This window comes from Ornithorhynchus anatinus, chromosome 13 (assembly GCF_004115215.2).
Source record: "Ornithorhynchus anatinus isolate Pmale09 chromosome 13, mOrnAna1.pri.v4, whole genome shotgun sequence".
In the NCBI taxonomy this organism is placed as follows: Eukaryota; Metazoa; Chordata; class Mammalia; order Monotremata; family Ornithorhynchidae; genus Ornithorhynchus; species Ornithorhynchus anatinus.
Genome location: NC_041740.1, coordinates 36,106,507 through 36,126,171, shown reverse-complemented (window position 1 = coordinate 36,126,171; position 19,665 = coordinate 36,106,507). Strand labels below are relative to the sequence as shown.

The 19,665-nt window shown below is 47.9% G+C and overlaps 1 protein-coding gene across 2 annotated transcripts in view; it reads right to left on the bottom strand.

The window, feature by feature from the left end:
- The window catches only part of SFMBT2 (Scm like with four mbt domains 2), a 144,858-nt gene that overhangs the window by 10,222 nt on the left and 114,971 nt on the right, over positions 1 to 19,665 (bottom strand). For both annotated transcript variants that reach the window (XM_029077746.2, XM_039913902.1), the window contains 3 exons: positions 18,179 to 18,249; positions 15,796 to 15,935; positions 5,754 to 5,863 (listed from right to left, as the gene is read on the bottom strand). In XM_029077746.2, coding sequence (XP_028933579.1) covers positions 5,754 to 5,863; positions 15,796 to 15,935; positions 18,179 to 18,249 — 321 coding nt within the window. The remainder of the gene's footprint in view (positions 1 to 5,753; positions 5,864 to 15,795; positions 15,936 to 18,178; positions 18,250 to 19,665) is intronic.

Here is a 19,665-nt window from a genome sequence, read left to right as displayed (position 1 = left end):
TCATCGTGACTGGTCCCCAAGCCTCAAGTGGCAACATAGCTAGCCCGTCACATGGTCCATCACCAAAGCACTAAGGGGGTTCTGCTTGCTTTTGTTTTATATTTATCAGCAAATGCTTCAGAAAATGTTTATGCCTTAACAACTGGACTGGTCTGATGATCAAACTGCAAGTGCTAAAACAGGATCCGTGCTTAAAAATTACATTTATCCGGGGATCCGGTTACCAAATTCAGTTCCGTGAATAACTGGTATGTCAGGTGTCGTGTCCAGGGAACAAAAGTCAAGTGCACTGATGTAGTACTTGTGTTTTTTTGATTGAAACGTTTCCTTTTTGAAAAATTCTGAAAGCAGAAAGTATTGTTATTCAGCCTTGAAATTGGTGTAAATGCCCAACACTCAAAAATCTCGTCTTCACCCAAATCAGGCTACGTCAGCTTCGTGGCTCCAGCAGGGCTGATTTCCATTATGCATACATGGCATTTGTGCAACGCAGCAGCAGGCGAAGGTACCCCATGATAAGCATGCCCTTTGCACGCATGCAAGCAGCGTTCGTGTTTGATGGCGCTCGGATTTTATGGCTTATCAGCAGACCTACTTTCAAAGGCTCGGCTAGGCGGTCGAAGCAGGAAGGCTTTTAAATGGAGAAGGGGCCCCCTCTTTACAGCAGAGGCTTCTGGATTGCTTTAATTCTCCGCTAGAAATGATAACCATTGTCGGGAGGAGAAAGAATCACCCTGCTCCAAATAAACGCAGTAAGGAATAAGGATGGCCATTTCTGCAGCTGCTTACTATGGGCTAAGCACTAATTAAGAGGGTATGAGCTCAGAAACAGTCTCCTCCTCACAGGGTTTTTATAATCAAATTAACGAACCATCTCCATTTGACAGATGAGGAAACTGAGGCCCAATGAGTGGTTAAGCGAGTTGACCAAGGTCTGAAAACAGCCGCAGAGCTGGGACTAAAACCTGGGTCTCCTGACACCTGGCCCCGGCAGGCTCTTTCCGACAGACCAAACGTTGGCCTGCAAGATTACCTTGGTTGTCCGGGTTTGGCCCTGAACAGTTTTGGCCAACCAAGAGGGGAGTTTGCATTTCCGTTCATGATCCAGGGTGTCTTCTGAGCTTGTGCGGGCCCTACTAGTCCTCCTGTAATACCACACACACTCTCTCGGGGTCAAACTCTCTTTACTTAGCAATAAAGTCCACTTGGGAATGGCCAGAGAGAATTGAAATACCCCGAGGGCTAGAGTAACAGCCTGCAAGTCAGAGCTCCGATCTGCACAGATCAAATGTTAGAGAGATGAAAGGTTATTTGGAGTTTTTCCTCAGGGTCACTGACTTCATAATATGAACATCCTGGAAATCATACCAATGAGCTGCATTTTCCAGAATGCCTTTATTTCCACCCCTTTGCTCGTTATCTGAGAAATTAGGAAGGGTCAATACCACCCCGATTTTCAGATGGAGAAACTGAGATCCAGACAACCCAAAGTCACACAGCCGAAGGGGGGCCTGAGGCTGAAACCTGGTGGCTGGTCTCCCAGCTGCCCTTTCAATAAATGAAAAGAGCTACAAAAAAGCCAGTCATGTGGTTCATTGCTGGTGACCACAGTGCTCAGTTTAAAGGTGAGGCAATTATCAGTTGGTTGATGGAATTTTACCGCTTGCCTATTGTGTGCGGGGCACTGTAATAAGCACTTGGGAGAGTTCAACAGAAGCGAGGCATATGGTCTCTGCATCATATAATGAGGGAGACAAATAGTATTTGTAAAGAGTGGGAGCAGGAGAAAGAACAAGGGTAAAACAGGTAGTGGTGATATTATTATGATGCCGAAGATAATGATGTACTAAGCACTGGGGTAGATAGAAGATAATCGGGCTGGACACAGTCCCTGTCTCACATGGGGTTCACGGTTTAAGTAGCTGAGTACAAATATGTCAGAATGAAATAGCTGAATAAGTGTCCTCTGCTATGTCTCAGCTCCGCTCTAAGGAGCCCCAGAGACAGCAGGGCTAGGCATGCCCGGAAGAAGCATTCCTGACCCCCTTGCCAGACGGCTGGGACCTTTGCAGAGGGCCTCCTCGGAGACCACTGCCAGGGGACATGGGGAGAACTCAGTGAAGCGTATCTATGAAAGGGAGGGCAGACAAGGAGCTCGGAGACTATTGGGGATTTCTGGAGCACAGAGGACGGTCGTTTGAGGCAAAGAAATCAAAATCAGGAGTACTGCGCTGAGGCTACCTGAGTTTAGCTTGGATTTGGAAATTGGCCGATAGCGCCTCGATGCCTGCAAAACCACACGTGGACATTTTGGGGGAGAACAGTCTTATGATGCTGCTGCACCCAGAGTGGCTGCTCCTGGACTGACCAGACCCCCTGGTGCTTAAGCCCCAAAGGGTTGGACCCCTCTGATCAGACAGGAAGAATGGGTACTTATGACCATGCCTGCAGCCTGACCCCTGGATTCTTGCTGGCGGGTACCAGCACGGACCTTCTATCTGCCCAATCAGAACAGCTGTCCTGCCGGGGGAGGCGAGGTCATGGCTGTCAGCACTGATGGGATCATGAGAATCAGAGTTCATCCCTCATCACGGCAGGAGAAGACAGGGCCCGATTTTTTATTAGACCCACCACCCCAAGCATATTCAAGGGATCGTTAGAGAACTTCCCAGTTCACCCATCGACCTCTCTGAAACCTGATTCTGCTTTTTCCCAGGGAAGTGACAAATAAAGCATCCCTACCTGGCCCCAGCTAAGATTAGGGGCAGCCTGGGATGTTCTTCTTCCGAATGGCTGAAGGTCCCATCATCGCAATGACTCCCAGATATCCTCATATGAATTCAGCTCTGCATCTGTCCAGATGACTTAGCCCCGTTTAGGACTGTGGCCCGAAGCCAATTTCAACTGTTTGCGGCTTCGTAAGAGTAAACAGTGTAAAATGCTGAGAGGTAGTAAAATTTTACAGGGGAAACTTTTCTGGTTTTCGAAGCCTTGTTTCTTTTCCCGGTCACATAAATCGCTCGATGTATCAAGCTACTGTAATATTAAATAATCTGCTGCCCCTATCTCAGGCTGCGGCGGAGTCCAAAAGTGGGGATCGTCGCAGATGGAATAGGCAGTGCAGGAGGAGAGAAGCCAGAGTTAAAAGGGAGTTACTTACTGAGCAGGCGACTATTTGCAGAGAGCTGACCTTGTTTCCCTGGCAAGAACAGACGGGAGTCGGAGGTTCAGTCTGGCCCCTCCCAAATGGTCAGGTGAGACTCCCACAAGCACCCCGGGGCTGGCCCCAGCTCTGTGGCGAGGATGTCTCGATTACTTATAGTCAGAGAACCAGACGGCTAGTAGCATCAAATGGTTTCGCTCCTGCTTCCATGCAGGACTGCCATCAAGCACTACAGACCTCCTACTCTAGTTCTTAACATCTGTGGAGAAAGACACCCTCCAGGCCACCTACTTGTACAGCTCTTGACCCTGCCGGTAAGGAAGTGCCGCAGGTGTCCGCCCCAAATCCCTGTTGCTGTGATGTGAGTCTGTTTTCCCTCGTTCGGTCAGAAATGGAAACCAAGACCGGCTCCCCTCCATTTCTCTTTGTAGATATGTAGTGCTATTCTGTTCCTTCTCTCCTGCAGGCTAAATGCACGCTGCTCCCCTAGGCTGTCCTTGTGGGGCCCATTTTCTACTCTTTAGTCACGGCTAGCGCTCTCCTCTGGACCTGCCTCCTGTTGCTTCTCTGGTCTGCCCACTGCCACCAACACCATGGGGTTGTTCACAGCATACACCAGAAATTGGTAGGGTGATCCACAGCTTACAACCAGAGTACGATTCCAGCAGAACCTCAAAACCTACACAAAAGCTATGGTTCTGAAGAGCCCCCACATGCTGCCTTCAGATATTTCTATTTTATACATTTTTCAAACTTTATTCAAACCCACCTCCCCTGCCACACGAGAAATACAATAGATTGATCGACTGATCTAACACGGTCCCAGATTCTGAGAAGCATCACTAACAGAACTGCACATTTCATGTTCAGCTCACTACTCCTCTATCTCTCCCACCCATCTGGTTTAGCTACTCTGGTCTAATCTGATGTTCTGTGCTGTATCTAGGACACTCACCCTTTACAAAAAACTAAAGAAAATGGATCCTCCTTCAGTAGAAGCGCAGCAAGAATCTCTTTTAATGAAAGTGCCCCACACTTCATTTTGAATACATTAATGGAAAATGCCAGCAGATTTCTGCTGCGTGCTGTGCCCCACATTTATAGATAAGCCAATGCCATTGCAATCACCCACTTAGCCCTTTCCAGTAAGCAGGAAACACTGATCCTAAGTGATAGTAATCACCCCGTCTCCGAAGACAATCCAAATCGTCTCGATCTTCCTTGAAATACTATTCGGGATTGATTTGGTGACATTCCCTCTCCCCCTGCCCCCCGTGCCATGACAACCCAACGCATTAAATGCAGTTTCCTCTGCTGCTGAGTTAATTTATTCATGACAGCAAATGTTTCAGCTTTTAGGCTATTGGGAAGAGGCTCTCCCTCCTCTCCTACATACTCAAGTAAACAGCAAAGTTGTCAAGATCTAAAAAGTTGTCGTTTTACATCAGAAGGAATGAGATGACTCAACATGTAGTAGTAGAACACGAACATTCCTGCTGACTGTAAAGCTGTCATCATTAGCAGCTGCTCGGAGATGCTATTGTGATCTAACGCACTTGAAACCCATTTGAGACAGACACTTTCTCATTATAAGTTGCTCTGCAAGATTCTGCAATGGAACTTACTGTCATTTTTGATATAATAGGTAATGTGTCGCTTTTAGAATTCAGCTGGGCTGGATTTCACAATGTCTGTTTTGATTCTATCAGGCAGGATTTAATATAAGCTTCGACTGACTTGCTAGCACGAGAACCAGGGCAAACTCTGCAAAACAAACTCTCCCCAGCTTGGCTTCTGACTGGTTTACAGCAGCTAGTGTTTTTCATGAAGTTAAAATGACCTTGAAGTTTTCCATTTCTGTTTGTTTTATCTGTTTGAGTGGGATTGCTTACTGAGATATGTGTCAAGTGGGGAGAGGGAGCACGGCCACGTAGAGAGAGCACAGGTCTGGGAGTTAACGGACCTAGTTCTATTCTCGGTTTCATGACTTGCCTGCTGTGTAACCTTGGGTGAATCACATAACTTCTCTGTGCTAACTTCTTTCTGGAAGTACCATTAAGGAGTCATTCCCGGGAGGGCTTTGAGATGAAGATAAAGCCTCATGTGTTCAGGGTCTTTTAGATGCACCCTAATCTGGATGCCAGGGATGGACAAGCCCAAGAGAAGGCAAATAACTTCCCTGGGTCACCCTCGGAGCCCCAGTTGACTGTCTCCAGCCCCCCATTATGTCCAACAAATAACACAGCAGAATCACTGCCTGGAGTGAGCCCATATCAAGTTTATTTGCCTGCTGGAAAGGGTTGCAAATTTGGGTGGAAGTAGGTTGAGGAATTTTTTTTTTCCATAAATGTGCTTCCCTAAATGTCAGGTATTGTGCTGCCCAAATATTCTGAGTGAAGGCCTTATTTTTCCACCACTCATGGGTTTAGAAGATAGGGATGCAATCCCTGCGAAGGGCAAGGTAGAGCTCTATTTTTCCTTAAGATTGTTTTGCTTTCCTGTGGTTGGTCATTCATTGATGGCCTTCCCGCTTATCCATAAAGAAAGCCAACAGTACCCCAGCAGGTTTACTGGCACGTGAAACGCTTACTTTGCTTTCAGGGTTTCTTCTTGGAAATTCCACTGGGGGTCTTCCACGAGCTGTAGCTCCCGTAACACCCTTCCAGGCTTGTAAGCGGCATTGATCACCATGCTGAGAACCTAGGGAGGAAACAAAGCAATCACAACTAAAATCTCTGGGAGGGTTCAATCCTGGAGGGACAACAACCGCACAACCACCGCTTAGCTAAACCCAGATGAAATGCGGCCCTCACCCGTTCTCTCCTCAAGGTATACCAGGCAGGGAAGCATGCCCAGTCTCTGGTGAAGAGGAGAGCAGCTACCACATATAAGGCTGAAGGCAGGAGCCCTACTGGACAATAATGCTGGTATTTGTTAAGCGCTTACTATGTGCAGAGCACTGTTCTAAGCGCTGAGGTAGATACAGGGTAATCAAGTTGCTCCACGTGAGGCTCACAGTTAATCCCCATTTTACAGATGAGGGAATTTAGGCCCAGAGAAGTTAAGTGACTTGCCCACAGTCACATAGCTGACAAGTGGTGGAGCTGGGATTCGAACCCATGACCTTTGTCTCCCAAGCTTGGGCTCCTTCCACTGAGCCACGCTGCTTCCCGACAAGGGGCAGAGGTTTGGAGTGGTGTCCAGCATTCCACTTTTCAGGTCAATGGCCCCATCTAGTAGTCATGTAATCTATCCCACTTCTTCCCCTTCTTCTCCCATTTCATCCACCACAAGGTGGGTGGGGCTGTAAGGGGTTTGGGGGAGGGAGAGCGTAAGGTCTTGGCTACAATCTGACCCTTCCCCATCCACCGTTAACCTTGTGGTATCCTTGACAGATGCTCATGGTGGATCAAACTAGCAGTGCGTTGAGAAGCCACTGCTTCAAACATAACTAAAGCCAAGACTAATGGGGTCTCTCTGAAAGCTAAAACCACTGATCCTTCATGGAAGAAATGGTCCGTCTCCTGGATAAAGCAGGTCATAAGAACTGGGCTTTCTCCCATCAGTTAGGAAAGGCTGAAAGGTTCACTCACTAGAAGTGATTTCACTCTCCCGGCCTGAAAGTGAAACCAGCTCCATATACTTTGAATGTGCATACTTCTCAAGTAACTACTAGTTAGTGTCCTTGGGTTTATTCCAATATAATAGGTTTACCACATGTCCTAGTTTAGCTGGATCCTCCTGTAATAATCATTATACCTGTGTGCTATAAACATGCTTTTGAGCACCCTGGGAAAGTCATGTAATGTCTTTGTGCCTCCGTTTCCTCAACTATAAATATAGGGATTCAACCTGTCTGCCTCTGTCTTAGACTCTGAGCCCTACATGGGACGGGGACTGTGTCCACCCAGATTAACTTGTATCTACCCCAGTGCTTAGAACAGTGCTTAACACAGAGTAAACACTTATCAAATTCTATTAAAAAACATCTCACTGGTAATAACCATTATTCCTGCAGTATAAACTTACCAGAATTTAGGGTGACTCTAACTCCACCCTCCAGGCAGCCCTTAGACTTATGGTTCGAGTGATTCCTTAAATTGAAATGTTGGAAGTTGTTACCAATTGTTTCATAGGAACAATGTTCACATGTGTATGGGCAGGCCAGCAGCCTGTTCTGGAGTTAAGACTGATTTCAGGCAACAAAGCCCTTTTCTTTTTAGCACCCAGGGAATGGCTTCTGACACCTCGCTGGTGGGGGCGGGGGGCTACCCATCCTCTGTCCAGGTGTCAGGGCCAAGGTGGCTGCTCCGGTCATGGTGGTGGTTTGTGTGTGAGAACAATAAAAGGCTGCCCCGGTGAATAGCAAACCATTCTAGTGCTCTTTGGCATGCTTTTTTAGAATCAGCATTTGATTTTATTGTTGGATGTTTGAACATTTTATAGGAACTGAGCTTTAAAATAAATCTAATTAGAGCTGCCGGAAATAATGCACAAAGTGGTTACCAACAGACAATAAAATTTCAGCTGATGCCTCTCACTGTGTTCAGCCGAGAGAAGCCCGAGAGCTTGATGTTCTTGGCGGTGCATCCAAATGTATTTTGTTCTTATAAAAATACAGTCTGAGTCAATTTAATAAAGAAATGGGCAGCAATCGCATTGTACAAAGCATCCCATACCTTATGCGTAGAAAGGATGAATGCTGTGATTTTTCACCTGGCCACATCACTTGTCTCCATATTTCTCAACCCCTTTGGGGAGCATAAGGACTGTGCATATTAATAGTGTTTGCGGACAGAGCAGCATCTCTCGCTCAAGGAACTGCAGGTGTGTTCCAGACATGACTCAACTCCCTCCGTGGAGTAGCTGGGAAGGACAAGTTCTAGGAAGGAGCTTGTCTTCAAGGGTGACAAAGCCTGGGCAGCCTCAAGAAAAGCATTGAGTTCACAAGCATATGCAGTTAGCTGTTACTGAGGTTTGAACAGTGGAGGGAGCCAATCTGAAATTTTGGGGGACCCAGTGTGAATTTTTTCTTTTGCATTACCCAGTTAGGTGGACTACCTGGAGCATGCTAATTAATATTAGTCAAAATGCCACTGACTTTTATGGGCAAAGCTGTGGCCCGGATGGATTAGCTATCGAACTGTCATGGGCTCTCACCTCCTGCAGTCCTTGGCCCCAATCCTGTCTTGGATTCCTGACACAGGGGCTGATTGGGGTAATGTATGCCCAGTGGCAAACGGGAGAGGTATTATCAGAGGTGGGAGTCTTGGGTGTCTCCCATATTTCTTTTAGACTGCAAAAGTCATTGTGGGCACGGAATGTGGCTGCCAACTCTGTTGTACTGTCCCAGGCGCTTAGTTCAGTGCTCTGCACAGAGTAAATACCGCTGATTGACTGTGTAAACCCCAGTGGGTTCCCTGAGGAAGGTCAACTGTAGAAGTGGCTGCTGGGGGCGGAGGGGAGGGTCTCCACTTAGTCCATGCTTCTGAGGCTCTACCGGACAAAGTCAGAAGACAGGTGGGAATCATCCCACAACCTGCCTCCTGGAGCTGGGGCTCCTGGAATGCCCCCTAACATCTAGGTGGATCCCAGGCAAGCGTGCCCCAACCCAGGGGATCCGGCTAGTCTTTTGTTTTCTTACCACTGTGGGACCTTCCAGCCCAAAGGAGCTGCTTTTACTTTACAGGCACCTTCAGCGGTCATTGCAGGCTTTCAAGGGGAACACTGTTTAGAATAGCCGAGTCTGGAATGGGGCACTGTTTACTAATGGGACCCGGTTTAGTTCTGTTTCCTAAAACGGTCTTATTAGGGACCAAGCATGAAGAAGCCACAAGGCACTCCCTCAGCTAAATATACTCCCACTTCCCCTAAAGCAAACTACTTGGTTTCATTCACACGTCAAAGCTGCTATGTGCTTTTTGCTCACTGATTTTGTTCGGGTGGCAACTGTTCCTCAGAAGGAGTTGTCTGTCTGGAACATTAACTACTGATGCATTTCTGGCGTTTCTGGAAGAGGCTCACACCTCTGTACTTTTGCAAAATGGTTCTCTCTGCCCAGGACTCTCTAAGATTGTATTGGAGTCTTATCATCTGGAGCTACAACTGAACCTCTGTCCTGAGACCGCGAGCCCATGCGAAGGAACTGATGATCGTGCTAAGTGGCTTTGCACAGGGACACTTGCGCTCTTTCTCTCTCGTCCCTGCCGATCGTGTTCCTGCTGGGGCACAGAGTGCAACAAGTCAACAGGAGGGCAGGGGTGAAGCACATTGCGAAATGCTCAAGTGGTCTTTGCCCCCGTTAGCCGGCTTTAGGCAGAACTGAGACTAGAACTGTGATTCCCACTCTTTCCCCCAGACCCACAGCAGGGCTGCCCCCAACTACAGGAAGGCAGCAGTATACATGACACTTTGTAGCAGTGATGAACACTTGGTTCTGCTACAGCTCTTGCTTCATTTTGGCTTTTGCATTCTGCATTTTGGCTAGGATACGATGACCGAATCAGAGAACCTCCTTCCAGCCATGTACTGCATGCTATGTGATGCGGCGGTCACCAGGTGAGCGCTACAATATGGATTTTCTTTAACGTGGGGTTCTCCGCAAGACACAACCCCCCCTCTAAAGGGGAGCTGGAGGGTGCTTTAAGGTGACTTCTTGCTCTTTCAACATCCCCACGAGGAAGGCTGGCATGGTTGTGTTCAATTTACTAAGGTTCCTGAGTACTTAGTCATTTCCTCAAGGTCAGCTGGCAGTGGCAGAGCCAGGGATTAGAACTAACAACCTCCGATTTTCTGAGCCAAGTTACTGTGTCCTAATTTTCTTCAGCTCTAATCCGATACACACTCTATCTTTCTGGCTCACTCCTGGAAAACCCGATCCCAGGCTTTCTTGGGGCTTTCTGCCGCAGGCTGCAGTGGGGTGCTGCTGGGACTGCAGGAGTGGAATCCCAAGGGATTGGTTCAGTCCAGTGAGGGGGCGCTGGGTGAGGTCTGCGGGGCTAGCAGGGAAGACAGCTGGGTAAAGAATTCCAAGTGGCACCTTACCCAGCTGGCCAAGTCGAGTTCCACACCAAAGCTGCTTTATAAAAACTGTGGAGTGGGACAGCCAGGTAGCAAAATGTGCCTGCCCCCAGGAAGCAGAGGGTCAGGGCTGACTGGGTGAAACAGAACTTGCTGGAATAGAATGACCTAGTGGAAAAAGTACGAGGTCATAAGTCAGGAACCTATGCCCACTCTGCCCGACTGTGTGACCTAGAGCTAATAGATTAACTTCGCTGGGCATCTTCATCTGTCTCATCAGTTAAATGAGGATGAGATCATTTGTGAATCCCATGTAAGCCAGGGATTGGGTCTGATCTGATAACTTTCTCTCTACCCCGATACTCAACATAGAAAGCACTTAATAAATGTGTTTTATATTACGATGATTAGAAAGAAAAGTTTAAGGTGGGAGGCACCATTGAAGAGATGGTTTCCAGAGCATATGGAACTGCCCTCCTCTCTGCTCACCACCAGAGAAGCTGGGACAAAAGTAAACTCTCAGATTCCAGCTGGAAAAGAGCACTTTACCCAGCAGTTTTGTGCAAATAAAATGATTTGAGAGAAGTGGGGGACAGTTGCCCAAATGCCATCTCAATGACTATGATGCTTTTTCCTCCCATGAAGTCTTCTAAAGCTAGGTCACAGGAGCTACTTTGGAGCTCTTAATTCTTAAGTCTTAACTCTTGAGTGCAAGGTAAATTCAGTGAAGGAACAGTTGAGTTTGTGCATGTGTGGTGCCACATGCGGTGTCAAAATGCGATGTTGTTATATTTCCCAGATTCTGCCCTACTGTACTGTATAGCATTTGTTTTGTCATGTATTTGCAGTGTTAACAGGATTTACTCTCATGGATTTCTATTTCTTGGTGTCCCCAACCCCCATCCCCCTTTTCTATTTTTCCTCCTTGTCCCTTTTCACACAAAGGTTGCTGAGAGAGCTACTCCCTTCCCTGCCATGCAGGTCTGTCTGTATTTTCAGCGTTACAGGATTTAACAGTCAATAATAGGGAGCGGCAAGTGGGGGAAAAGCATTCGGCCAGTGCTGACTTCAACTTAGAAATGGCAGTATTGAAACCGTCAGTGTTGGTGATTGGTATCTTCTAACCATCTACTCCTTGACTCATTAAATCTCATGGAATCAAAGGTAACTGCATTGCGATTTTCTCAGAACAGAAGATTCTTCAAGGACCCAGCTCTCGCCACATGTACTGTCATCTGTTTCTATTTCTGGGCACCCCCAACCCCATTTTTTCCTTTGGCCTCCATATCCCTTTTCACCCAAATGTTGTGTGGAGAGTTACTCCCTTCTGAGGCCATGTGCCATGCAAGTCTGTCCCCTGCAACTGACTCCAAATTTTCAGCAGGGTTGCAGCATGGTCTGAAGCTTTGTTCTACCGTGTCCTTAAGATGCTGCCTCTGCCCTCCTAGCTTTTGGTTTCCCAGTTTCAGCTCTCTGTGTAGCAGCTGTTGCTGGGACCCATTCCTCTCACATGTCTCTGCCAGCAAAGCTCTGTTAAAAGTGAGCAGAGCCTGGAGGTCAGGAGACTGACTCTGTACCACAGCTCTCATGCAGACGATGGAATGACCATCCTGAGGTACTTGCCCACTGTGCCCGGCTTGGCTGTGTTCTCCTGGCTCTGGGCTGCTCTCGCCCCAAGTGGTTCTGCTGAGGAACACGGTGACAAACGGCTGTCACACGGGGACAGACTCACTCATCCTTTCTCCTCTCCTGCCTAGATCCAGCAGAAGGTTTGTTGACCTCCCTGGGAAAAGCCTTCTACGCCAGTCCACCTCCATGGGAGACTGAAGGAGGAGATGAACCGTTCCCATTCTTACCTTGAACCACCTTCTCCAGCCCTTCAGACTGGAGGATCCTGGACCTCCCCTTACCCCGTGCCACTGCACGATCTGATAGGTGGGAGCCTGTGTGCAGGACAATAGTGTGCCCTCTCTCCAGCTTCGCGTGTTGGGCGCATCACTTGCATTAGGAATTCAGGTCTGTGAGATGCTGCTGGGAACGAAGCACCCACCGCTGCCACTGAAACATGCAGCCAACCCTTGCCCCCCAACCCCCCAAACTGGATTTTCTCTGCCAGTCATCTGGGCTGTTACTTGGGTCCCATCAGTCTCAGTCCTGGCCCATCTCCAGAAATGGATTCCCCTCCAGTGTCCCCTTAAGCCCTGGGCAAAGCCCAGGCCTCCTCACAGGAGCTCCACACCCAGGTAAGATCATTCAGGTACCCCAGTGACAGAAGAGCTATTAGCCCAGGCCTAATGAGAAAATGTTAGGCCTTTCAAATGCTCACTATCAGGACTAGCTGGATCACCTCCTTTCTGCCTCCCAGGAAACCGGCAGCAGGAAAGAAATCAACGTAGCCCTAATTGCCACTCCTCTGATCTTGCCAGGTACCTGACCGCTGCTTTTCTCATTGGTGTGTTTTTCAGCAAAATCCCATCTTTGATGGGTGAAGCTGTTAATTTTTCCCTGATGGGAAGGAACAAATTTACTTCAAAAGGAATTCGCAACCAACATCTATGCTCTGCTCAGCAGCGACCACCCTCCACCCAATCAGGCTGAGTGGACCGAGGTCAGTGTGGTTCTTGCCGACTTGAACCTTTCAGATGCACTTTCTGCACACACCAGAGACAAGAACACATCTCTCCGCCCCATGCCACACCTAGTACAGAGGTGAGTATTTTTAAAAGCTGCTCTCTTATGTGATTCTAGTTGTAACAGTACCGAAGAGGCACCGCCTCACTTAGCACGAAGGAACTTATCTTCCTGTTTCTAGGGCTCGATTTCCCTAATCTCAAGCGCATCCGGGAAATACAGGTTCTTCCAATCGGCACTGCGCTGTTTCGGCATCTGGTAATCAGAATTATGGTATTTGTTAAGCATTTACCATGGGCCAAGTACACTGTGATAAGCGCTGTATAGATACAAAACCATCAAATCTGACACAGTCTCTGTCTTGGGGTTTATAGTCTAAGAGGGAAGGAGAACGGGTATCTAATCCCCATTTTACAGATAAGGAAACATGCACAGAGAAGGTAAGTGACTTGTCCAAGGTCACCCAGCAGGCATGTGGCAGAGTTGTGATTGGAACCTTGGTTTCCTGTCTCACAGGCTCACCCTGCTTCTCTCAGATGGTAAGGCTACCCCATCCCCATAGCAGCAGCAGGGAAGGCAAGAAGGAGAGTGGGGATTTTTACAGTCTGGGTCCCCTCTGGTCAGTCCTGTTGTCCACCTCAGGTCCCTGGGGCTGGACACCGTGGTCCTTCCTGTCCAGGGGCTGCCAGTTTACCTTTCTCCAACTTTATAACAAGATCCATTTGACCAGGAAGATGTCCTGTAAATCTGACTCAATTTCCTAAGCCTATTCTGATCCCTGTGGATAAAAGTGCAGGAAGATGGGGAAAACGCTTCCCAAGCCCCTGCATAACTACCTTTCTTCCTCCCCAGACGGGTCACCTACTTTTGATAGTGCTTTGCCGTGAGGAAGGGCGAGAAAAGGTCCAAGGTTCTTGAGGTGGCACTGCCAGAATGGTAACTCAGTAGAGTCTTATTATTTTTAAGCCTTCAGACATAGGTAAGTCAAGAGCACATCTGCTTTAGCAACTTTGACCAAACTGAACAGAGAGGAGGGAAGGGAGGGGAGGGGCATGGCATCTCCCCAGGGCTCCTACCAGTTTCACAGTGTCCCATCTGGGTTGCTGTCTCTGCCACTCTAGATTTAGAGTGAGGCTTGCCTCTACCTCTTGCCAACATGCTCGAAATCCATGGCTGTTTCTGTTTCCTTCTCTCCCCAGCAGCCTGCAAGGTTCTCTTTTACTCCACCTGCACCTACAGTGGCAGGTCAGTGGTTACTCTCTCCTGAGCCACCATGCATTGTGCTCTACACTCAGGAGCAACCAGCGTTCCTGGGATCTGAGAGGCCATGGGCATTGGCGATGCAGATAACAACAACTGTGGTATCTATTAACTGCTTACTATGTGCCCAGCACTGGACTAAGCATCGGTGGAAATGCAAGATGATCAGGTTGCACGGGGTTCACAGTTTAAGTAGAAGGTAGTAGAAATGGTACTGAATCTCTATTTTACAGATGAAGAAACTGAGACCCAGAGAAGTTAAGTGACTTGCCCAAGGTCACACATGAGACAAATGGCAGAGATGGGACTAGAACCCAGCTCCTCTGACTCCTAGGCCTGGAGTCTTTCCACTAGACCATGCTCCTTCTTTTAGAGCCAGATACTGGTTCTACACTCTTATCCTGCAGTACAGGCATGAAAACAAACACACCCACACACACTCTGCTCTTCTTCTAGGAGACCAGACAGCGAACAAACAACTCTCAAAGCAGATACCCTGGAACATCATGGCCTGCATGGAGAGGTGGGAGCGCTTAGCTTTTCCTCTTCAATTACCTCCTCTGCTCTTAAAACACACTAAGGCACTGATGCTGAGGGAAGACCATTAGCATAAATATTGGTTTGGCGTAACTTACATTTTTCTTACACTCACAAAACTGAAGAGCTTGCGCTTTTTTTTTCCGCCTCACGCACTTTCCGAACATCAGCAGAAAACTAGTTCTGCGATCAGCAAACCGCTCAGGCCAGGCTTTTAAATCTGGCCACCGCAATCACCACCACCTCCTCCCACAACAGGAGGTCTTTGTTTCCTGAAGGGGGACAGAGAATTCTGGCGACTGTTTCATTTAGTCAAGTCAAATCTTCCCCCTGCAGGAAAGGAGCAGCCCTGTCAGGAGCCTGACTGGCTCGACGCAGCATCCCAGAGATGCCGGAGTGTCTGATGAAGCCAGCAGCCATTCAAATCCTGGGTAGCAGTTTTGCCTCCCATGACCCATCAGCCTCATTTTCCCAATCAGTCCTCTCTAACCTCAACCCTGACAAGGTCCCACAGAAAACCAAACTCAGCCCGAGGGTCAGCCTGGCATGAGGACTCCTCTTTTACCATTTGTAAAAATTAAAAGCTCCCATGAGACTGAGGTGAAAAGACTCCTGGGTAAATAGGAAAGGCCTCTTCCGGGCAGCAACTGCCTCCCCCACTAACTCCAACCCAGACGCACGACTAGAGGAGCTTCATTTGGGAACTTAGCTCCTCCCCATCTCCTGGGTCACAGAGAGGCCTGACCCAAGTTTGTAAATCACCCTCCTACTGCATTGTCCTTTCAGGTATTTCATTTTAGGTGCTTTGTCAAATGTATCGCAATGGTTCAGATTTATAAAACTAAAGTAGATATTGGGAAGGACCCCTGGGCCTGGTGGGCCAGGGGCACAATCGTGGGCATGTCACAGGCCCCAGCTCTGGACCAAGTCTTTGAGCTTCTTAGCTGCTGCTGCCCCAGGCGGTTCCAGCCCAGGAGACCTAGGTCTTGAGGCTGTCCCTAGAAGCCTGAGCCCCAGAGAAGGGAGAAGGGGGAAACCTCTAACTCACCCTCGATTCCATTTTGTGTCCCTTCTCCTGCTGTATTTTCCCATTCCTCCTACCCCCTGACCAGTCCCACTAGCGTATGAACAGTGATATCAAAATAAAGCCACCCCCAGCCAGCGCAACCAGGAGAATGGCTTACCTCTTTAAGAACAAGTACACATTTGCCTGGCCCAACCGACTGAGGTAGCTCTGCTATTCTGCCCTTATTGAGGTACGGGCCTGAGAAACACCTGTGGTTGATGAAGAGCTGGGGGCAGCAGTATTTCCCGTTGACGATACCTGTGGAGAGAGAGCAACACGGTCACTGCCAAGCCCACAAAGGACTTCCCTTCACCCTCATGGCTTCACTCACTTTCAATCCAGACTAAGGGAGGAACCGAGAGCCTGGCCTGACCCGACACCTAGGCTGGCAAACAGGCTGGAGAGACTGAGGCTAGCCAGGTCTAGAAAGACTGAATAAGACCAGGGCATTGGGCTCTTCACTGTCCCCTCTGCTTCGTGGAGCAACTCAGATTGATATGGACCAAGCACTCTGAGGACTTAAAGTTTTCCCAGAGGAACAGAAATCCAGACAGCTTTCCCCCTCCCTTTGGCCATGTCGACTGGGGTTTTGGTTCAAATGCTGAAGCTTCTCATACCGCTCACCAGGCCAATGGGGCAGGTTCCCCAGCTCTCCAGCTGATGGAGCAGGAGCAGGGAGGGTGGCCCTAGATGAATGGGATTTCTGGTAGACTTCGATTTTCCTAGCTGACTCTTTGAAGGAAAAGCACTGTAGAAAGTGAAGGTGATACAGTACGACACTCTCTGCCTGTGCTTCTCAACTTGAGAGAGACCCAGGCTAGGTCATTTAATCTGTTTCAGGTTGTCCTTTGAAAATGGGAGCCACCAGCAGAAAATGAAGCCAGGGCATCCCCCAAGGAGAATACCTGTAAGGGATCGGACCCATTTTTTTTTTTGGTATTGGTTAAATGCTTACTATGTGCCAGGCACTGTACTAAGTGCTAGGGTAGATACAAGATAATCAGGTTGGACACAGTGCCCATCCTACCTAGGGCTCACGGTCTTAATCCCCATTTTACAGATGAGGTAACTGTGGCACAGAGAAGTTAAGTGACTTGCCCAAAGTCACACAGCAGACAAGTGGCAGAGCCAGAATTAGAGGCCGGGTTCTCTGGCTCCCAGACCTGTGCTCCTTCCACTAGGTCATGTTGTTTCTCACTGAGACATATTGTCTCAACAAGGGAGTTAGCTCTGCTGCCAGCCCATCACCTGGTCCTCTCTCAGGCCCAGGGATTGAATCAATCAACGGTATTTACTGAGTGCTTACTATGTGCAAAGCACTGTGCTAAGCACTTGGGAGAGTGCAATATAAACATTGACATTTTGCTTTCCAGGGAGCAAACTGTCTTCTGGGAATTTCCTATCAGAATAGAAAATGTTAATATCGCTCCAGGTTCCCAGAGGTAGCAACAAAGAACGTAGTAGGTAGATGGTAGAAATGTTATCCTTCTGTGTCTAGGAAGAGTAAAATGATGATTGTAAACTATAGAAAAAGCATCTGACATGGTTCCTTGATATCACTGTATAGTTTGAATTCTGCCCAACTATGCAGAGTTCTGTCTGTTTTTACAATTCTTCCCCTGGATTAACCCACATTGGTCCTATAGAGAAAAACCATTTTAGTAAGTCTGCCCGTAAAATCACTTTCTCATTTCTTCTTAATGCAAAGCTAATGTCAAGTGAAGACCAGTTCTCCCAAGGGGGTGCATCCTCTAACTTGGAATCTGTGTTCTCAGGCACCTCCCACTAGCTCTGAACATTCACAGCATTCGAGGCGGGAGCTAGAAAATGGGAGGAAGCCACAGCCCTACTTTTAATCTGATGATCAAAGGGTAACACATCACATTGGCATTTTCAGACTTTAAAGAAAGATGCAAAAGGTTTTTGAACATTGGAAAACACTCTCACCCCAACTGTTTACACACATCAGGTTTGAAGATGCAATTCACAGATTGGGAGGGCTGGACAAGAGAGCAACTCTCTACTTCCCTACACAGACAAAGGCCTGTGGGCACCCAAACCCCTACAAGACTCTCTTGGTGTAAAGTTGGGGGTTAGAGGGTAGTGAGCTTTCAGGTTCCTGTGGGAGGAAAGATCGGTGGCAAGGTAAAAGGAAATCCCTGGGTCTGGGGCTGGTGAACAGACCAGGCCTTTCCCCAGAGTCCCTCTAAATGTGGCCCTGACCATAAGACCTCTTTCGAGAGACCCCAGCGGGTGGAGGGAGGTCTTGGATCTCGGTAGGCAAAGCAACGCAACACTGGCAGCTCCCCACAGGGCAAGAGTCAGGGTTCTGCCTTGACCCTCAGGGACTAAATGCTTGATACCTCAAAACCACTCTCCAATTCCAGTCACCCTTGCAGGCAGCCCAAGAGGGAACTCATGGGCCGAAAAGTCAGGAAAGTCCTAAATTCACTTTGGCATTTCACATCACCCTTTCCCTTGCTGGGTAGGGCCTAACTCACCTGTTGTGTCAGGCTGAGGGAGCGAACAAAGGTCGTGAGGTATTTTCTCAACAGGCACTGTGGATGGCAATCTGTGGGAAAAGAACAGGATACAACTGCATGATGATTTATTTTTTTTAAACCCCAATCTTTTGTTATTTTTGATTGTATTGTTTCTTCCTGCTAGATTGGAATCTCCTTGAGGGCAGGGATCAAGGCCTGGACCAACATTTTCCTTTGCATTAGCTTCCGGCAAGGTTGCAAAAACACAGACACCCAATGGCTGCTGGGCACTACTGACAGCAGTAGTGGTATCGGCTACAATAGGGGGCTCATGACCTACAGAGTAGAGAAGCGGGTGATTTTTAAGGCCTCTCCTGAAGTGAAAATGCAACAAACAGAAGTAATGCTGCCAAATGCCACATTGTAGAGAATGAAAAGAACCTGGTTTCCAGGCAGAATGGATGGGAGTCCCAACTCTGACTCTGCCACATGGGCTGGGAATCGCTGCTTAACTTCTTGGTGGTCCCATTGGCCGGAATGCCATATTAAGGCAGGCGATGATACTACTGAGCTTAACTGAATCTCAGTAGGAATAATGAACCAAGGCAATCTGGAGGGATCTGTGCAGATTTCAAGGGCCTCACACTGGGTAAACCACCCCAGAGAGGAACTCACTTCCCTATGAAGTGACCTACACTACCACAGACCACGCTGGCCCATACAAATGCAGATTTAGCATGTGTAATTCTGCGAATGTTTACTGCTGGTCCAGGCCTATGTGTTTCTAGATCCCCACAAAGGCCAGTTCCAACCCTTCACCTCCCACCAAATATCCTATTTATAACAAATACAAAGGGACTGGATTTTCCTCTCAAAGAATGCCAAAAAATGACCTGTGCAGACATGACTTACAGAGAAAAATAACTTTAAAAGGAACCAGAGTCTACTGTCCATTTGCAATGAGGTCAAACACTTGAACTTTGAATGGTCCTCTTTGCCCAACAGGACTAACACCAGAAAAAGATCCCAGAACCTGGGCTCTTCTTACAAGTGGGTTGTGATTTTTCAGTTAAAAAAAAAATGTAAAAATGGGGTAATAATACTTCGCTCTCCCTACCACACCAGGGAGTTTGTGAAGAGAAAATGAGATAATCAAGGGCTTTGGAAAAATAAAAGAAAGTCCAAAGTATTCTTATTATGATGGCTGTTTTTAAGGATTCTTTTGGCCATCTCTCCCTTGCCCCTTTTTCCTGATCTGCCTTATTACTCAGATTTTAAAAAGGAGTAAAACACATTTTGAGCCTCCCAAATGCAATAGGAGAGGGATAAAATGCACTATTTCTAGCAAGCCAGCATCATCACCCACTGAATGCTTACTAGGTCCAGGGCACTGTACAAAACACTTGCTTTGGAGCCATGTATCTCAACACATCCACATGACTTTTCTTTATTCCCAGAACCGAAGGAAGGGGAATCCCGGACAATCAATGGGAAACCCAGAGATC